This window comes from Papilio machaon, chromosome 26 (genome assembly GCF_912999745.1).
Source record: "Papilio machaon chromosome 26, ilPapMach1.1, whole genome shotgun sequence".
NCBI lineage: Eukaryota > Metazoa > Arthropoda > Insecta > Lepidoptera > Papilionidae > Papilio > Papilio machaon.
Genome location: NC_060011.1, coordinates 617,470 through 635,304, shown reverse-complemented (window position 1 = coordinate 635,304; position 17,835 = coordinate 617,470). Strand labels below are relative to the sequence as shown.

General features: G+C 36.2%; 1 protein-coding gene across 1 annotated transcript in view; it reads left to right on the top strand.

The window, feature by feature from the left end:
* Positions 1-17,835, top strand: part of LOC106714309 (rhophilin-2) — a 67,028-nt gene that overhangs the window by 27,366 nt on the left and 21,827 nt on the right. The window contains exons 2-3 of the mRNA XM_045684595.1: positions 14,386-14,502; positions 15,332-15,459. Coding sequence (XP_045540551.1) covers positions 14,386-14,502; positions 15,332-15,459 — 245 coding nt within the window. The remainder of the gene's footprint in view (positions 1-14,385; positions 14,503-15,331; positions 15,460-17,835) is intronic.

The following is a 17,835-nucleotide window of genomic DNA, read 5'->3' as shown; positions in this document are numbered from 1 at the left end:
TAGTACTTGTGTAGAGGTCATTCGGTCGATTATTGCGTGATGTATTACGAAAGTTAGTGGCACTCTTGCTATATTGTATGTGCGTGCGTACATTTGAAGAATTTTTTATTAGTTAGTAAGTAATAAAATTAACATGAAATGTATAATATAATATTAGTTAAGAAACCTTTGTGAAAGAATTTGTATTTTTATTTGGTACGGTCCTGGTACATCACTAGAAATTTCTATTACGACTTTTAAACATAACTTAGGCATCTTATATATCTTTCGCTACTCTTATCACTTTTTGATACGTGGTAATCGACTTTACTTCCCACCCTTTTCTAATAAGGAAAGGATAAAAAGAAGTGGATTTGGCAGAAAAAGGCTTTCGATATTTTCAAAGTTTTTTTTTTATGAGATGGCGAACGAGCAAGCGGTAACCTGAATTCTCCAAAATAGCGAATAACCGTTAGCGAAGTAACCATAGACATCCGCAATTGCATACGCGTTTCCTACCTTCAATCGACCGAGAAGGGACTTCCTATGCGTCCCCTCTTCCGTCAAATCCATCTTTCCTTACAAGAAAAGAATGAAATGGGAATTAAGACTAAAATTAGACCTACGGCAGACACTCATCAGATGAAACGCGCAATTGCTTCCATTTCACACCTGTCTTCCGTATGGTCATCAACTACTGATGTAAATTATAAATTTTATTCTTACACTATGGCTTTCAAATTTTATTGAGATTAGTTAGGTACTTATCCAAAATGGCTGTATTAATAATCCGCCATCTTGTTTTTAATTTCACAAAACTATCTTGAGTTGCTGAAATACGATGTTAAATATTTGCGCATGAGTCGATTTATAAAAGAATATGATATAAACAATGTCTATACAATAGACTAATTGATGAACATCACAATAATGTTTACAACAATGTTTAACAACAAATAGAAACATGATTCACAACAACATTGATGTTAGTTGATTTCTAAATGTTTACAATATGACAAAACACTGTCTAACCGTGAGTTACTTCAGACATTTCATCTCTTTTTTTTTAAATATAATAAAACTAGTAGTCGCCCGCGATTCCGTCTGCACGGAAAAAAAATTAATAAGTAGCCTACATGTTCTTCCAAATTTTGTTCTACATCTGTGCCTTTCATCAAGATACGTTGAGTCGTTCTGGAGATACCTTCAAACAAACATCCATCTATCCATCTAATATTTCACATCTATATATATTATATAAAAGTCGTGTTAGTTACACTATTTATAACTCAAGATCGGTCGAACTGATTTAGCTGAAAATTGATGATGAGGTAGCTTAGAACTAGGATACTGACATAGGAACTTTTTTTATCTTGTGTGCATTTTTTTTCGTGCGGACGGAGTCGCGGGTAAAAGCTAGTTTCTAATATTAATAACATTTGACAAAAACAGAAAACTCACGATTGTATTCCAACTGAGGGGTTCGGAGCCTACCTTAAATTAGAGGTGACTAGGACATAGTCAAACACGCTGGCCCAGTGCGATTTGGCTTCACATATCTTTGATTTTCTTCTCAGATATGTGCAGGTTGCTCAGGTCTAAATATTTATGTTACCTCAGTTAATGATTCTAACGACTTTATTGATTTGAATTATTTCCTGTCTCAAAAATCTGAACATAATTTCTGAGAGAGCCTCAGGCGCAGTCCGTTCGCAAGTGAAAGGAGAGCTTTCGAAACAAAATGAGAAATGTACCTTAAAAATAACCGCGATAAAATCCGTTAGTAACAGTCAAGTTACATTATTTTATAACACAACTAGCTTTTACCCGCGACTCCGTCCGCGCGGAATAAAAAATAGAAAACCGGGTAAAAATTATCCTATGTCCGTTTCCTGGTTCTAAGCTACCTGCACTCCAATTTTCAGTCATATCGATTCAGCCGTTCTTGAGTTATAAATAGTGTAACTAACACGACTTTCTTTTATATATATAGATAGATAAGTTTAAATATAAACTACTGTGAAAACTAAGAATATTTTGTTACAACAATTTTCAAAATATCGTCTTTATTTTACAACTGTCGCCTACGACTCCGTTTTCGCGGAATTAAAAAAAAACTTAATAAGTAGCCTATTTATTCTTCCAGATTATGTTCTACATCTGTGCCAAATTTCATTAAAATCCGTTGAGCAGTTCCGGAGATACCTTTATACAATCATCCATCTAAACTTACGCGTTTATAATATTAGTAAAAGTAAGATTTTTATTTTAAACTAGCTGTCGCCCGCGACTCCGTCCGCGCGCAGTTAAAAAAAATGAAAAATAAATGTTGGCCGATTCTCAGACCTACTGAAGATGCTCACAAAATTTCACGAGAATCGGTCAAGCCGTTTCGGAGGAGTACGTGAACTAAAACTGTGACACGAGAATTTTATATATTAGATAAAAAAGTTTACGCACTAAAAAAGTGTACCAAATTAATTGCAACATAAATTCGATTGAATAATTTGACGCTCATTTGTTACGAAAACATACGACGCGTGTAACAGTTTAGGTGCGACTTAATGTTATACGAGTTATGTAATAAGTACACCTGCCTATAATTAGCCGTAATAAATTCAATGCGTTCTACATTCAGATACCCGTAGAATAACACTATCAGTTAAGTAAAAAAATCTCGACTCGAATGACAATGGAACTTATCAATCCACATTACCCTTTTGTACAGTCGCGTAAAAAACATCCTCTCTATATTTTTCAAAGACAATAAGAAGAATTTTAGTACCTACAGGTTTGCAGTAACATAAAGTTAGTTATTATAAGTACAAAGGGAAAGTTGTTAAATGATCATAGACCATAGAGGAGTGGCGTGCATTGGCATGTGTTACCACTTTCTACAACGTAAATAACTGCTCTGATTCCGAAGAGATTCTAATTAACAAGGGCCCATTATTTATACTTAGCTTCGTATAGAAAAGTATAAAAGCTGATTGATAAATGGAACGCGTTTTCTTTCTCAACGCGCGAAGTCAAGTGACCTGCTCTGGGTTATTTTTTATTTTATATCAAAAGGTAACAAACGAGCAAACGGCCACCTGAGCGCGCTAAAATAGGGAGGCGACCGTTGCCCATAGACATCCGCAAATGCAGATGCGTTGCCTACCTTCAATCAACGGAGAAGGGGACGCACAGAAAGAAGATATTTCTTCCTATGCGTCCCCTCCACTGCCGGGAAAGAGGACTAAAATTAAGCCTCCGGCACCACACTCATCAGATGAAACGCGGAATTGCTTCCACTTCACATCTGTCTTCTGTGTGTATGGTCGTGGTATTTCATCGGTCGACCCGGCCCATTCGTGCACCCAACAAATATTGTTGCGGGATCTACCAGTCACTAGCGTTATCTAAGATCTCTAACTTAGGGTAGGATCGAACCCCGAGAGTACGGATGTATTTGAAATCCATAAGCGAGAAACTCGGGTAAGAAAGATACCTCTATAAGCAAAAAATATCGCTGTCCCTTGGGCTCTCGTTTATCCAGGTTCGACTGTATATATTTGTCATTACGATCTCCTACAGCTTAAATAAGTTGACTTAATTTAAAGCTGGCGATGTCATTTGTTTCGTATACTTCCCCGGAGTAATAATTACTGGTTTTTAAAAAAAGAATTTCTAGTATAAAAACGCAATGTTTAAAACACTAACTTTTAAATATCTTATTCCTTCCAAACATTTTATACTATTTTTCTCATTACTAATCTGTTAGTATGTATATGGCAACATCCGACATAACGAACATAAACAATAGAGCCGGTTTACACAGATGTTGGCAAATTGAAACAATGGTGTTGCGTACTCGACGTCTCTGATCAATGTAAACCGATTCATTACATTCAGTAAAAGTAATAATCTTTAACTTTTTATTGTAGTTTTACAAGTTTAATAAACAAACTATTTGATGGTTTCCATGATCCACTTTCTAAAAGGTTTGTTTACAACAACATAAAAGATTAATTTCCTGACGGAAGTCGTTCACGGTGGACTGTCGTGAAATGCTCAACATCGATTTGAATCGTTTGCATAATAAACTATCGAGTTTACGCAATAAACGATATAATATGTAACATCACTAATATGATGGCCTAATCGGAAACCGGTAACGTTAAACTAACGACAAATAACAAAACTGTTATTTTAGACACAGTAGGGCGTAGTGATGGCGAAGCAATTGCACAATACTTTAAGCAAGTCACTGATCACAAAATTCATTATACTCATGTGAGAATTAAAACCAAGTTATGACGCACGCTACGGAATCTTCCCAATAATTCATCCTCAGCTCTCTACGTCCCAACTGAAGGGCTCTGAGTCCCCTTAGTTAGGTGTGACTAGGCAATAGTCAACACGCTGACCCTGTGCGGGTTGACTTCACACCTATCTTCTTCGCATGTGCAGGTTGCATCACGATGTTTTCCTACACTATAAGAACGTTGGATAAATGTACATATGTAAATTAAAAAACACATTGGTACATGGCGGGATTCGAACCCAGTTTGCTGATTAAAACAACGACTGAAGTGTTTTATGAGTCGGGTGTCGTTCAATTTCCCCGAAGTATCACAGAGTCAGCATAGAATCTGGTTTATGTATGTAAAGTTGTTAATTAATTAACAAACATCATTAATATTTATAAGTTTCTTAATATAACAAATTCTTTAGACATTTGTATTTATTTTTGCAAAATTGATTAATAATTCATATCAATATTACTAGCTGTCGCCCGTAACTCAGTCCGCGCAGAATCAAAAAAAAAAACTAATTAGTAGCCTATGTGTTCTTCCAGACTACGGTCTACGTCTGTGCCAAATTTCATCGAGATACATTGAGCTGTTCTGGAGATAACTTCTAACAAACATCCATCCATCCAAACATTTGCATTTTTAATATTAGTAAGATTAATAATTGGCAAATGAAAGAAATTTCTTAAGTTATCCGTTAAATTAATTTATTTAAAATATTAATAAAACTGTATTTCAGAGATACATCAAAATATTAGGTCCTTACATATGAAATTGGCGTTTTGTATGGGAGGAACAAAAAGTCGAATATTTTTTATTATAATATATTTAATTAATCAAAGTATGAACCATTATTTTCTAAGCACTTTTGCCATCTCATAGGTAGTTCATTGATCCCTTTACTAAAAAAACCAGTCGGACGGGAATCAATAAAATCTTTGAAGGCGATTTGGACTGCCCCATCGGAGTTGAATTTTTTCCCTTGCAAGAAGTTATCCAAATTTCGAAAAAAATGGTAATCTGTTGGAGCAAGGTCCGGGGAGTACGGAGGATGTCTTAGACTTTCCAATTGAAGCTCTTCTAATTTAGTAGCCGTCTGTTGCGCAGTGTGTGGTCTAGCGTTGTCGTGAAGCAGCAGTGGCGTGGATTGACCAGCCTAGGTTGTTTAGCCGCTAGCTTTTCCATCATGGTTTGCAATTGCTGACAATAGACATCAGCCGTAATAGTCTGGCCAGATTTGAGAAAACTGTAATGAACAATACCGACACTAGTCCACCAAACGCTTACAAGTAACTTTTTTGGGGTTAATTTTCGCTTGGGGCAGGATTTGGCTGGCTGGCCAGGATCCAACCATTGCGCTGAGCGCTTCCGATTATCGTAAAGAACCCATTTTTCATCACAGATAATGATTCGGTTTAAAATACCTTCATTATTGTGCCGGTTTAGTAATGTAACGCAACAGTCGACGCGCGTTTGCCGGTTTGCTTCAGTCAATTCGTGAGGTACCCACCTTTCAAGCTTTTTAATCTTCCCAATTTGCTTCAAGTGAATTAAAACAGTTTTATCACTAACATCGCAGCCTGCAGCTAACTCGGACGTGGTTTGCGATGGATCCGCTTCCACAATAGCCTTCAACTCTTCATTATCAACTTGAGTCTCAGGCCGTCCACGGGGCTTGTTCTGCAGATCGAAATTTCCAGAACGAAAACGTTGGAACCAAAAACGAACTGTGTTTTCTTTTGCAACACGACCGCCGTACACATCATTCACCCTTCGAGTCGTTTCCGCAGCACTAGTGCCACGGCGGAACTCGTACTCGTAAATAATGCGATATTTTAAGTTTTCCATTTTGTAAAATGAGTGACGCAAACAGAAAAAAACAGAAGAAAAAAAACAAATGAATGACGGTCATCGAACCACAAATACATGAGTCTATAGCTGTACAAATTTGAATTTGGAATTCCTTACCAAAGAGGAGAAATTCGTGATTAAAGTGGCCAGTACGAAAAACGCCAATTTCATATGTAAGGACCTAATATTTGGCTATTACACATTTAACCATGAGGTACTATTGCCGAAACAATGGTTAAATAACAATTTTTTTTGTTTGGATATATGGGTAGTGGAAACCCACGCTAAATTGAATATCTTTAATAATAATTTACATTTTAAGTAAGATTTTTCTTATTTCTATTAATATTATTATTATGAGCTATCTGTTTATTGAAAAAAACTAATCTCTTTATTTCTCTAGTATTTAATTCAGAAAAATTGTATTTATTGCGTTACTGTGGGTAGACCGCGATTTCATCAGAAAGGAATTAAAAAAAATAACCTAATTATCTTCCAATAAAAGTCCCGTCAAAATCAAACAGACAAATATTTAAAATCTACATTTCATTATACGCAAATATATATTTTGTTCGATATTACAAAAACAGGCACTCCTATATTGTTAATAGTTGTATAGGAAGTGTTTGTACCGTTAGTTGGTGCAGGGGCAGTGGGTTCGATACCCGACGCGTAACGCCCGCCTGCCCGCTCGCCCGCCGCGCCTCAATGCCTCGCAATTAACTTACCTATAACGGACTAAATCTTACTTCCTTGTTCCTATAATTTTTAAAATAATATAATGTAAACCTAGGGATGATGTTCATATAAACAAAATAGTAATGAGATTGAATGTAGGCTATAAAGGTAGAGGAAGATCAAAGAAATGGATGGATTTTGTGAAAGATATGCGTAAGAAGGGGGTAAATTCAGATATAACGGCTTATAGAGATGTATGGAGGAGTAGTACATACTGTGCCGACCCTCCATAGGGATAAGGGCAGGTTGTTGTTGATGAATACAGTGTAAACCTACTTTAAAGGGACCTGAAATATTCTGTCGTACACAACAATAGTATGAGAATGTTTGGATGTATGGATTGATAATTGTTAGAAGGTATCTAGAGGACGGTTGCATGGATCACGATGAAATTTGGAACAGATATAGAACATAGTCTGGAAGAATACAAAGAGTGTTTATTCATTTTTTTTAGTCTGCGCGGACGAATATGCGGGCAAAAGCTAGTATCATAAATGTGAAAGTTTGGATGGATGTTAGAAGGTATCACCAAAACGGCTACTTGGATCTGAATAAAATGTATAACACTGTCTGAAAGAATATATAGCCTACTTACTATGTCTATATTATATATTTTATAATTCCGCACGGACAAAGTCGCGGAAGACAGCTAGTTGTTTATAAGGCTCTTGTTCAATTGGAGTTTTTCATTTTGGTTGCCATAACACAAATTTCATTTCAATCGATTGCGTATTAAGTTAATAATAAAATATTTATTATTTTAAAATTAAAAAATTTAATAATTCACAAAAAGAATGTTTAATTAAAAACACAATTTTATATATTCCATAAAATATATACAAAATTATTTAAATTCAAATTGTAAAATATAATAGTTTTAAAATAAAAAAAAACAATTAATCATAGCTTAGGTATGTTGTTTATATTAAGTTTACAATAGAACGTGAATATTATCATAGTATTTAATAATAATATAATAATAAAGCCTTTTTTTATTTCCACATCTAAAATAAACTATTTACAAGAGCAGTATTTTGTTAGTAATGTTAGTGTTTTGCTTATATTTATACTAGCTGTCGCCCGCGACTCCGTCCGCGCGCAGTTAAAAAAAAATCTAAATGGGGGGGTTATGAAAAATAAATGTTGGCCGATTCTCAGACCTACTGAATATGCTCACAAAATTTCATGAGAATCGGTCAAGCCGTTTCGGAGGAGTTCAAGTTCGAACGCCGTGACACGAGAATTTTATATATAAGATTAGTATAGTTAGATTCATACATTTATATATGGACCCCACTTTGGGTGAAGGCCTCCTTCATCTTTTTTCAATCAGTTCTGTTCCTGCCTATAGTTATCCAGTCTCTTCCTACTTTATCTGTTATATCAGACCACCGTTTATTTGGCCTACCATAGTATTTAGAAGATATATATTATTTAAACAACGTCTAAAAGATTAAAAACAGTGAGCCTAGTACGAATATTTGTGACAATTGCTTTCATATCGTTATCGACAATTATGTCGAAATTAGTAATCGAATAATTAATTTTTGGTGTAGTTAACGCCCGATACGTGCACAAATTTCCCTAAGCCTAAAATTTCATCAAGATCCGTTGTGCCGTTCTGGAGGCATCTTCAAACAAACATCCATCCAAACATTCGCATTTATAATATTAGTAAAATTAAAATATCAATTACTCCGACTTACTGACACACCTAATGCTAAAGACACTGTCAGTAGGGCAAAAGTTACCCTCTATTTTAATTGACATTGTAAAAATATCATTAACCATCAAAATTGCTAGAAAATTCTTATTTATATTCTAGAAGTTTCCACAATATGGTACCCTAAGTATTGTGTAGTGTAGCCAGTACCTTTGCACACCGCTGGGTACAATTACCAATGCGCTCGCCATCCCCGTGGTCTGCATTATTCAACATAACACCATGAACAATTATCATTCAACGAACACCACGATTTTCTAAGTGAAATGTGGAGAAAATGACTTCGTATAGCATTATATTGCCCGACTGACGGAAGGGTAATGATCGATTATGTATTTACCGCCTGTAGTATTATTTCTTTTTGAAGTGTCAATCCTTTCGTGTTCTTTCCTTTATTTTAGGGGTTATAGGGATATAGGTCAGTTTTTGGAACGAAGTTCCTTATCGCGCGTTGTGAAAGGGGGCTAGACGGAAAAAATTCTTACGAAAAGTTGTCACGACACTTTTTGCTATAGACGAATGAGCGCTACTATACCATGGCAACGACGTGACAATATATAACGAAAATTCATAGAAATAAAATGAACTTCTTGTGAAGACTTAAGTTTTTTATTCATAGAATAAACATTGGTTCCTTCACTAATTAATCGAAAGGAACTTCGTTCCATCCGGGTGTCCCTTGACACCTCTCAAGTTTTTTTTTAAGCCTAGAATTGTATCTATCACTTCTATTATTCATAAGTATGCTTGTTAAGATTAAAACAAATCTTAAAAAATGCGACAGTTAGATGGATGGATGGATGTTTGAAGGTGTCTCCGCAATGGCTCAACGGATCTTGATGAAATTTGGCATTGATGTAGAACATTGTCTGGAAGAACATATAGGCTACTTATTCGTTTTTTTTAATTCATCGCAAACAGAGTCGCGGGCGACAACTTATTAAGTAATTTTTTTATGTAACTAACAAATTACTTTATGTTACAATATTAATTATTATGCAATAATAAATTACATCGGGATTATTACATAAATATAAATTACATCTCGTTAGTACAAACTTAAAACCAGGTACATAATTAACCTATAAAAAGTTATAAATTCCCGCAATTTATACTATCAAATATGGCCGACTGTCAACGGAACTTTATCGAGGTCGATATTATGCAACCATGCCTCATTAGATAGAAACATATTTTATGCATAGCGGAGTAAAACCAGTAACAGTTAACGCGTAGAGTCAACAGAAGTTACGAACCACACAGAAGATACTAAATGTGGAAGTAGTTCCGCGATTCGTCTGATGATTGTGTTTAGGAGGCCAAATTCCTTTTCCAAACATTTTTGATACAGACGAAATATCTTCTTTGTATACGTACCTTTTGACTTATTATATAAGTCTTTAGATGTCTTTGCGAAGCGGTCAATTCATTTTAGCGAAATCAGGTGGTCGTTTATTCGTTTGCCATCTTCTGCTACAAAAAATATATATTCCATTTAAGTTGCATAGTAGTATGTTATATTTACTTAATATGGGTTTCGACTGCAGTGAAAACTTGCATCTTTTTTATACGAACGCTGCCCACTTTAAACTGCAATTGTAGATGCATTACCTTAAATTAACGGAGGAGGGGACGCAAAGAAAATGGATATTCCCTCTTCCTATGCGTTCCCTCCTCCGCCAAATCCTCTTCTTGTCCCCATCATTTCCTTACAAAAAATGGTGGGAGGGGAAGAGGAATTAGGCCATCGGCACTCACATTCAATTGCAAGAAATTGCTTCCACTTCACGCCTTTCTTCTGTGTAGTCGACCCGATCTATTATTGCACCCAAAAAATATAGATGCGGTACCATTGCTAAATCTGCATTTAAAACATATTGTCATCCCTTTCATTCACTTTGAAAAAAACAGAGATAGCAATACAAGTGTCAAGGCAGTGGAATTCTACGGTTAGAATGTGCTATGTTTCAATACATTTGGCAACATTTGCTATATGAATATTGGAGCGTGACGTTATTATTTTTTGCAAAATGAATATGTAGTATTGCGTGATTGATTATTGTCGTGCATGCATTATGCATAATGCACTCAAATGTTAGGAAATCGAATAATTAATCGATATTTGCTTGCGTATTGTTATCGATTTTTGTTACTAAATTAGCTGTCGCCCGCGACTCCGTCCGCGCGCAATTAAAAAATGGGGGGGGGGGTTATGAAAAATAGATGTTGGCCGATTCTTAGACCTACTGAATATGCTCACAAAATTTCATGAGAATCGGTCGAGCCGTTTCCGAGGAGTACGGGAACGAAAACTGTGACACGAGAATTTTATATATTACATTTATCTACCAGAGGTTCTTTATTTCAAAACTAACTCTTTAAAGTTTACTAGATGTCAACAGGGACTCCGTCCGCGTTAGTTAATAAAGAAAAAAACGTAATTAGTAGCCTTTGTGTTGTACCAGACTATGTTCTACATCTATGCCAAATTTCAGCGACATCTTTTTAGCAGTACTGAAAATGACTTCTAACAAATATCCATCTATACATATAAACATTCCCTAATCTTACTAATATTATAAATGCGAATGTTTGGATGGATGTATAGATGTTTGTTTGAAGGTATCTCAAGAACGTATCTCGATTAAATTTGGCATAGATGTAGATCATGATCTGGAAGAAAACAGAACAGAAGCTGCTTTTTTTTTTAATTGTGCGCGGGATGGAGTCGCGGGTGACAGCTAGTTTGTATTATTACAAAGATTGTAAGGATAAATTACGCATCTGATTGCTGATACCCAAATTATTATATAGAAGAGTAAAATTATTTTTTATTTTTGGCTGTCAATGTATGAAACATTGGTATTTTTACCCACAGGCTACAGGGAAGCAATTGAAATATAACTAGGGTATGATTGTTTATTCTCAAATTTCAAATACGAATTTAAGTCCTACTAATACAATTCCTACAAACAATGAAGCCAACTTTACAATAGCACAATTTGATCTTTCCTCGTTAAAGTAATCATTATGAAATATAACTTCAAATTACCACCATACTTTATGTGTCTCAATGTTGGATCACCATTGTTCAGTATTGTTTATTAGAACTTTAGTAGCTAGAACTTCGATAAAGTAAGGTAACGTACACAAGGTAACGTAAAAAGCTAGAACTTCGATAAAGTAAGGTAACGTTCACAAGGTAACGTAAATCTTCGAAACTCGGCGCTAAGCGACTTTCACATTCGCAGAGCTTGTGACTTCCAACTCATTTAAACAATTCTCAGTTCGATAGTCATATTACCGTTAATCATATGGGTCATATAAGTTCAAAGTAAGTTATGCAGTTTAAGTTGATCAATATTATTCACACTTCGCTGCCGTCCCCGGAATTATAACGATGTTTTATACGCCCCAAGCACAGTCAGTGAAGACGTGAGTTGAAAACTAAAGTAGTTGGGTAAGTTTAAAAATTGAAAGTTATCAATGAGTATGCTAAACAGTTTTTTTTTAAGAATTCCAAATGTATTTTATACGTCTGCTATTTCTTATAAAAAAAAGTATTTATGATATAAAAAAGTAAATAATGATTATGGTTTTCTTTCCTCTCGATTTATCGATTATAAGTGCTTATAACCTTTTACTGACCTTTTTAGTAATTACCAATTTATTTCAAAAAGTTTATATAATTTTAGACTTCCATAGACAGCTGTACAAACGTTGATATGGTTGTATTACGTTGATATAGTTAGTTGCGGTTAAATAAACTTTTAAAAGCAACAATCGTGGGAACTTTGAACGGATGTTTGGGCGAACGCGGCCAGTATTTGTAAACAGTTGATCAAAATCTTGACATCCCGTAGTCTATGGATGACATATTAAAATGTTGCTTTGTAAAACTATAACTGTAGAGTTCCACTGCCGAAACAATTGTGCGAAACAATATTTACATCTCTCTTTTCTCGAAAAGAATAAGAGAGATATCAATTTCACATTTGTATGCATACGGTCTTCAATTTGAATACGGGTTTTTTCAAATTTTAGACACAATACTCATACGAAATCTTCCAAATCTGGTGATTTACGTAATACAATTTTAGTAGCACATAGGTACGCGTCATCGACATTTTGTTCTTTCGTCGCCTTAACAAGTTGTTCGCTGCTTTATCAAGCTCGCTATGAGAAAAGTCGCTACGATTTTCAAGATGGGAGAGCAAATTAATACAGTTGATATTTTGTAAATTCGTGTTAGCCATGTTACCGTAATACCTATAATAACAGAATAGACGAGTCCCGTCGACTATTCAACGTTGTGCAAGGATACTCGCGACGCTAATTTTTGAAGATTTAAGTTTCTTTGTGTACGAAGGGTCTAAACTAAACCGTTACTATTGCTATCTTTGTTTTGTAAAGGAAATTAAAGAGTTAAAAATATGTTTTCTAGTATGTATTTTCTGTTTACGGTAAAGAATTTCTGATGAATCCGTAAATGTCTTCATATGTGAGAGGAGAGTTTGAGTGAAACGTCACGCGATCATTGATCAACATCGACATTCGACAGGAGAAAGTCCACGCACAACGCGTGCGCGAAATCTTCACAATATCTCATACCTCGAACTAAAGAATTGTTACGTCATAACGCTAAATATCACGTATAAGGGACATGTAATAGTAGATCCCGCAACAACAATATTTGTTGTGTGCACGAATTGGCCGGATCAATCGGTGAAATACACCACCACACAAAAGACAGACGTACAGTGGAAGGAATTTCCGCATTTCGTTTGATGAGTGTGCTTGCCAGAGGTCTAATTTTAGTCCACGTTCCCTTCCCACCCTTTTCATATAAGAAAATGGGAAGGAGAAATATCCTATTTCTATGCGTCCTCTTCGTTGATTAACGTGGTCAACGTATACGCAATTGCAGATGTCCATAGGCAGCGGTAGCTTCACTATTTCAGCGAGTCCAGGTGACTGTATGCTCGTTTGCCACCTTATGATATCTGTATATATAAAAGAAAGTCGTGTTAGTTATACTATTTATAACTCAAGATCGGTCGAACTGATTTTGCTGAAAATTTATGGGGAGGTAGCTTAGAACTAGGAGACGGATATAGGAACTTTTTTATCTTGTGCATTTTTTTTATTCCGCGCGGACGGAGTCGCGGGTAAAATCTAGTAAAAAAAGCTAGTAAGAAATAACAAGGCAATTTTGTAGTAGTATAGTATCATCCAAACTTAATGACGGTTTGAACTTTGCACGCGGCGGTGTACAGAGTTGAGAAAGGCGGGATGTAAGGCTTTCTTACAACAGCAGTGGTAGTTGCACCCAACTGTGAAGCGATACTTTCGCACTTAATTTCGAGCTACCATAAAATTAGAATCTTGTAATACATATCAAATCGTAAATATAGGCAGGAAGACTAGTGACGTCCTTCAAATCCTATTTTTCATTAGTGTTATATAGTTTTTTTTTTAATTTAAATTGCTCGTTTCGTCATCCTTCTTATGTTATGTGTTCATGTCGACCCTATTACTTTTTGTTGTTACATTACGCGCTAACGACTTCCTTGATACGACATGTGTTACAAAAAGCGGTAATGTAATACAAAGTGTGAAGTTAATACATCAATTCTCACGGCCATGCCAATTATACATTGATACTTTTTTATGTATAACATCAGCCTGCATTATATTGTTACGTACTTCTGATACAAAGCATCACTTCTTTGAAGAATTTCCTTGTATTTCCTGCTTTATCTATATATATTCAAAGTTCATTTTTAATTGTCGTAGGGCTCTGACCCTCGCGTGGCGACGTGCCGCGGCCGGCTGCAGACGCGCCGCTGTCAACTCAACCAGGAGATCAACAAGGAGCTGAGACTACGCGCAGGCGCTGAAAATCTTTTCAAGGTAAACTGTTGTATTTTGTTATCTTGGTACACTGAACGACTGAACTGCTCAGACGTACGTGTATAGGCAAAATTGTAACTGTCAGTTAAACTGTACAATTGACAGTTTTGTCTCCACATGATGAAGACTTGCTGAACGATATTCTATCCTATGTGGGAAGTGAATTAAATTCTTTGACTGGACGTAAAAGATTAAAGGTGGCTATCAGAGATTCGGAGTTGTTTTTTTTATTTTTGCCATTATCCAACGTATATAAATTTTTCTATTTCCACTATATTTTTTAACGAAGTTCCAAAGACTATATATTCAAGGTTGAAGTTCGTAAACCTCAAACCTCAGGGGTGTTACGGTTCGTTGTGTTCCTTCTGTTTGTTTGTTTGTTTGTTCGCACTGTTTGAAGTCATTGCTCGGAAGTCTTTGTTTTGACCGGAAATCGTAAGTGAACTTAACAGGTTTTTACGCTTCTCTAATTAGTCAAACACAATAAGCAGGGGTTACCAACATTTAAGAAAAAAAGTTTTTTACATCTTTTTATTCACATTACTATTTTCAGTAAAAGGTGTCAATTAAGCAAGCGGCCTGATATTCCTTAGCGAAGTTAAAAGGTTGCAGATTTTAATGGACGAACAGATATTCCTAATCAATCTCCCGTTTTCATTTTTTCCTTATTATTAAAATAGCAAGAAGAGGATTAAAATATGTCCTCCGGTACAAATACTGATCAGAGGAAACGCGGAACTAGCTAGAAAAAGAAATCTATTCCAGGACATGACAGTCGGAGGGACTCAATGGAAATTAACTACAAACAAATATATTTATTATGTTCCAGGCAACGACGAACCGCAAACTGCGGGAGACGGTGGCGCTGGAGCTGAGCTTCGTCAACTCCAACCTACAGCTGCTGAAGGAGCAACTCGCAGAGCTCAACTCCTCGGTGGAACTATACCAGAACGATAGGTTAGAACCTATTTTGTAAGGAGTCACTAGTGCTATTTCTACGCACGGCCTGAATCGCTCGCACAAGATAACAAAGTTTTTGGAACGAAGTTCCTTATCGCGCGTTGTGAAAGGGGGCTAGACGGAAAAAATTCTTACGAAAAGTTGTCACGACACTTTTTGCTATAGACGAATGAGCGCTACTTCACCATGGCAACGACGTGACAATATATTACGAAAATTCATAGAAATAAAATGTACTTCTTGTGAAGACTTAAGTTTTTTATGCATAGAATAAACATTGGTTCTTTAATTAATTGAAAGGAACTTCGTTCCATCCGGGTGTCCCTTGATAGTAAGGGACACTTAAAGTGTCTAGCTAGTAAGTTATAATTACAAAATATTCAATTATTCAACAACTACAACTATAGGTTCTCAATAGGCATGTTAATTGAATGTGTGCATAATGATGTTGTTTTAACTGTAAAATTGGTCCATACGTTCAGATCTCAAGAAGTCACGAGTTTGAGTTTTGTAAAAATATAATCAACCCTCACATTATCTTCTAAGGTATATTACTCTACAAACAAAAGGGAAAATTAGTCATTTGGCAATGCCACAATTATCAGGAATGATTATTTTCAAATATCTTGGTGGCTTTAACATCACAAGCACTGCGCAGAACACATCGGGTGTGTTGGGGCGTATCGGAATGCGAGAGTAGAGCACCAATGACCTTGGGCCGCTAAGATATTTGAAAAGGCTAATACTAGATTACTTATTGAGAAAACTAGTGAAACTTACGCACGTGTTAGAAACCTTATAGCCCAAGATACCTTATTAGGTTGGAGAGTGATCATACGACAGCTTTCGACAGATATCTAAAGTAGAGATGTAAGATTTTTTTACTAACTAGGGTAATAGTTATCGACTTAAAAGTGTTAAAAAAATGCAATATTAAAAATGAGATAACAATGCCACTAACATAACGCTAAGAAACAGCTACACACAATTCACGCCTGTAACCCAGAGGGGTAGGTAGAGATTACAGACCTCCATTTAGCGTGGCCAAACGAACCTCCGCAAACAACTCGCCATTTCGGGAGACGGAACATGACGGGAGCCGCGTCGCCGTCTTTTTGCATATATGTGCGTATCGCATCACGATGTTTTCCTTCACCGTAAGAACGTCGGATAAATGAACATGTATAAATCGAAACTCGAAAAACACATTGGTACATGGCGGGATTCAAACCTAGCCGCTGCAGATTACAAGTCAAGTGTTTAACCCCTGAGCCACCGACGTTCCTTTTATTATTTTTCGTTTTTTTTTTTGCTTTCACTATAGTACTAATTGGACTCGTTTATTAGTTACTAAGGATGACCATATAAGTATTGGATCAATATGAAAAATTCATATTACGGGACTTCCGCAGTGACAAAATAAAGTCTTAATTTACAAATTCATCTAATATTAGGTCCTTACATATGAAATTGGCGTTTTTCGTACTGGCCACTTTAATCACGAATTTCTCCTCTTTGGTAAGGAATTCCAAATTCAAATTTGTACAGCTATAGACTCATGTATTTGTGGTTCGATGACCGTCATTCATTTGTTTTTTTTCTTCTGTTTTTTTCTGTTTGCGTCACTCATTTTACAAAATGGAAAACTTAAAATATCGCATTATTTACGAGTACGAGTTCCGCCGTGGCACTAGTGCTGCGGAAACGACTCGAAGGGTGAATGATGTGTATGGCGGTCGTGTTGCAAAAGAAAACACAGTTCGTTTTTGGTTCCAACTTTTCGTTCTGGAAATTTCGATCTGCAGAACAAGCCCCGTGGACGGCCTGAGACTCAAGTTGATAATGAAGAGTTGAAGGCTATTGTGGAAGCGGATCCATCGCAAACCACGTCCGAGTTAGCTGCAGGCTGCGATGTTAGTGATAAAACTGTTTTAATTCACTTGAAGCAAATTGGGAAGATTAAAAAGCTTGAAAGGTGGGTACCTCACGAATTGACTGAAGCAAACCGGCAAACGCGCGTCGACTGTTGCGTTACATTACTAAACCGGCACAATAATGAAGGTATTTTAAACCGAATCATTACCTGTGATGAAAAATGGGTTCTTTACGATAATCGGAAGCGCTCAGCGCAATGGTTGGATCCTGGCCAGCCAGCCAAATCTTGCCCCAAGCGAAAATTAACCCCAAAAAAGTTACTTGTAAGCGTTTGGTGGACTAGTGCCGGTATTGTTCATTACAGTTTTCTCAAATCTGGCCAGACTATTACGGCTGATGTCTATTGTCAGCAATTGCAAACCATGATGGAAAAGCTAGCGGCTAAACAACCTAGGCTGGTCAATCGCTCCACGCCACTGCTGCTTCACGACAACGCTA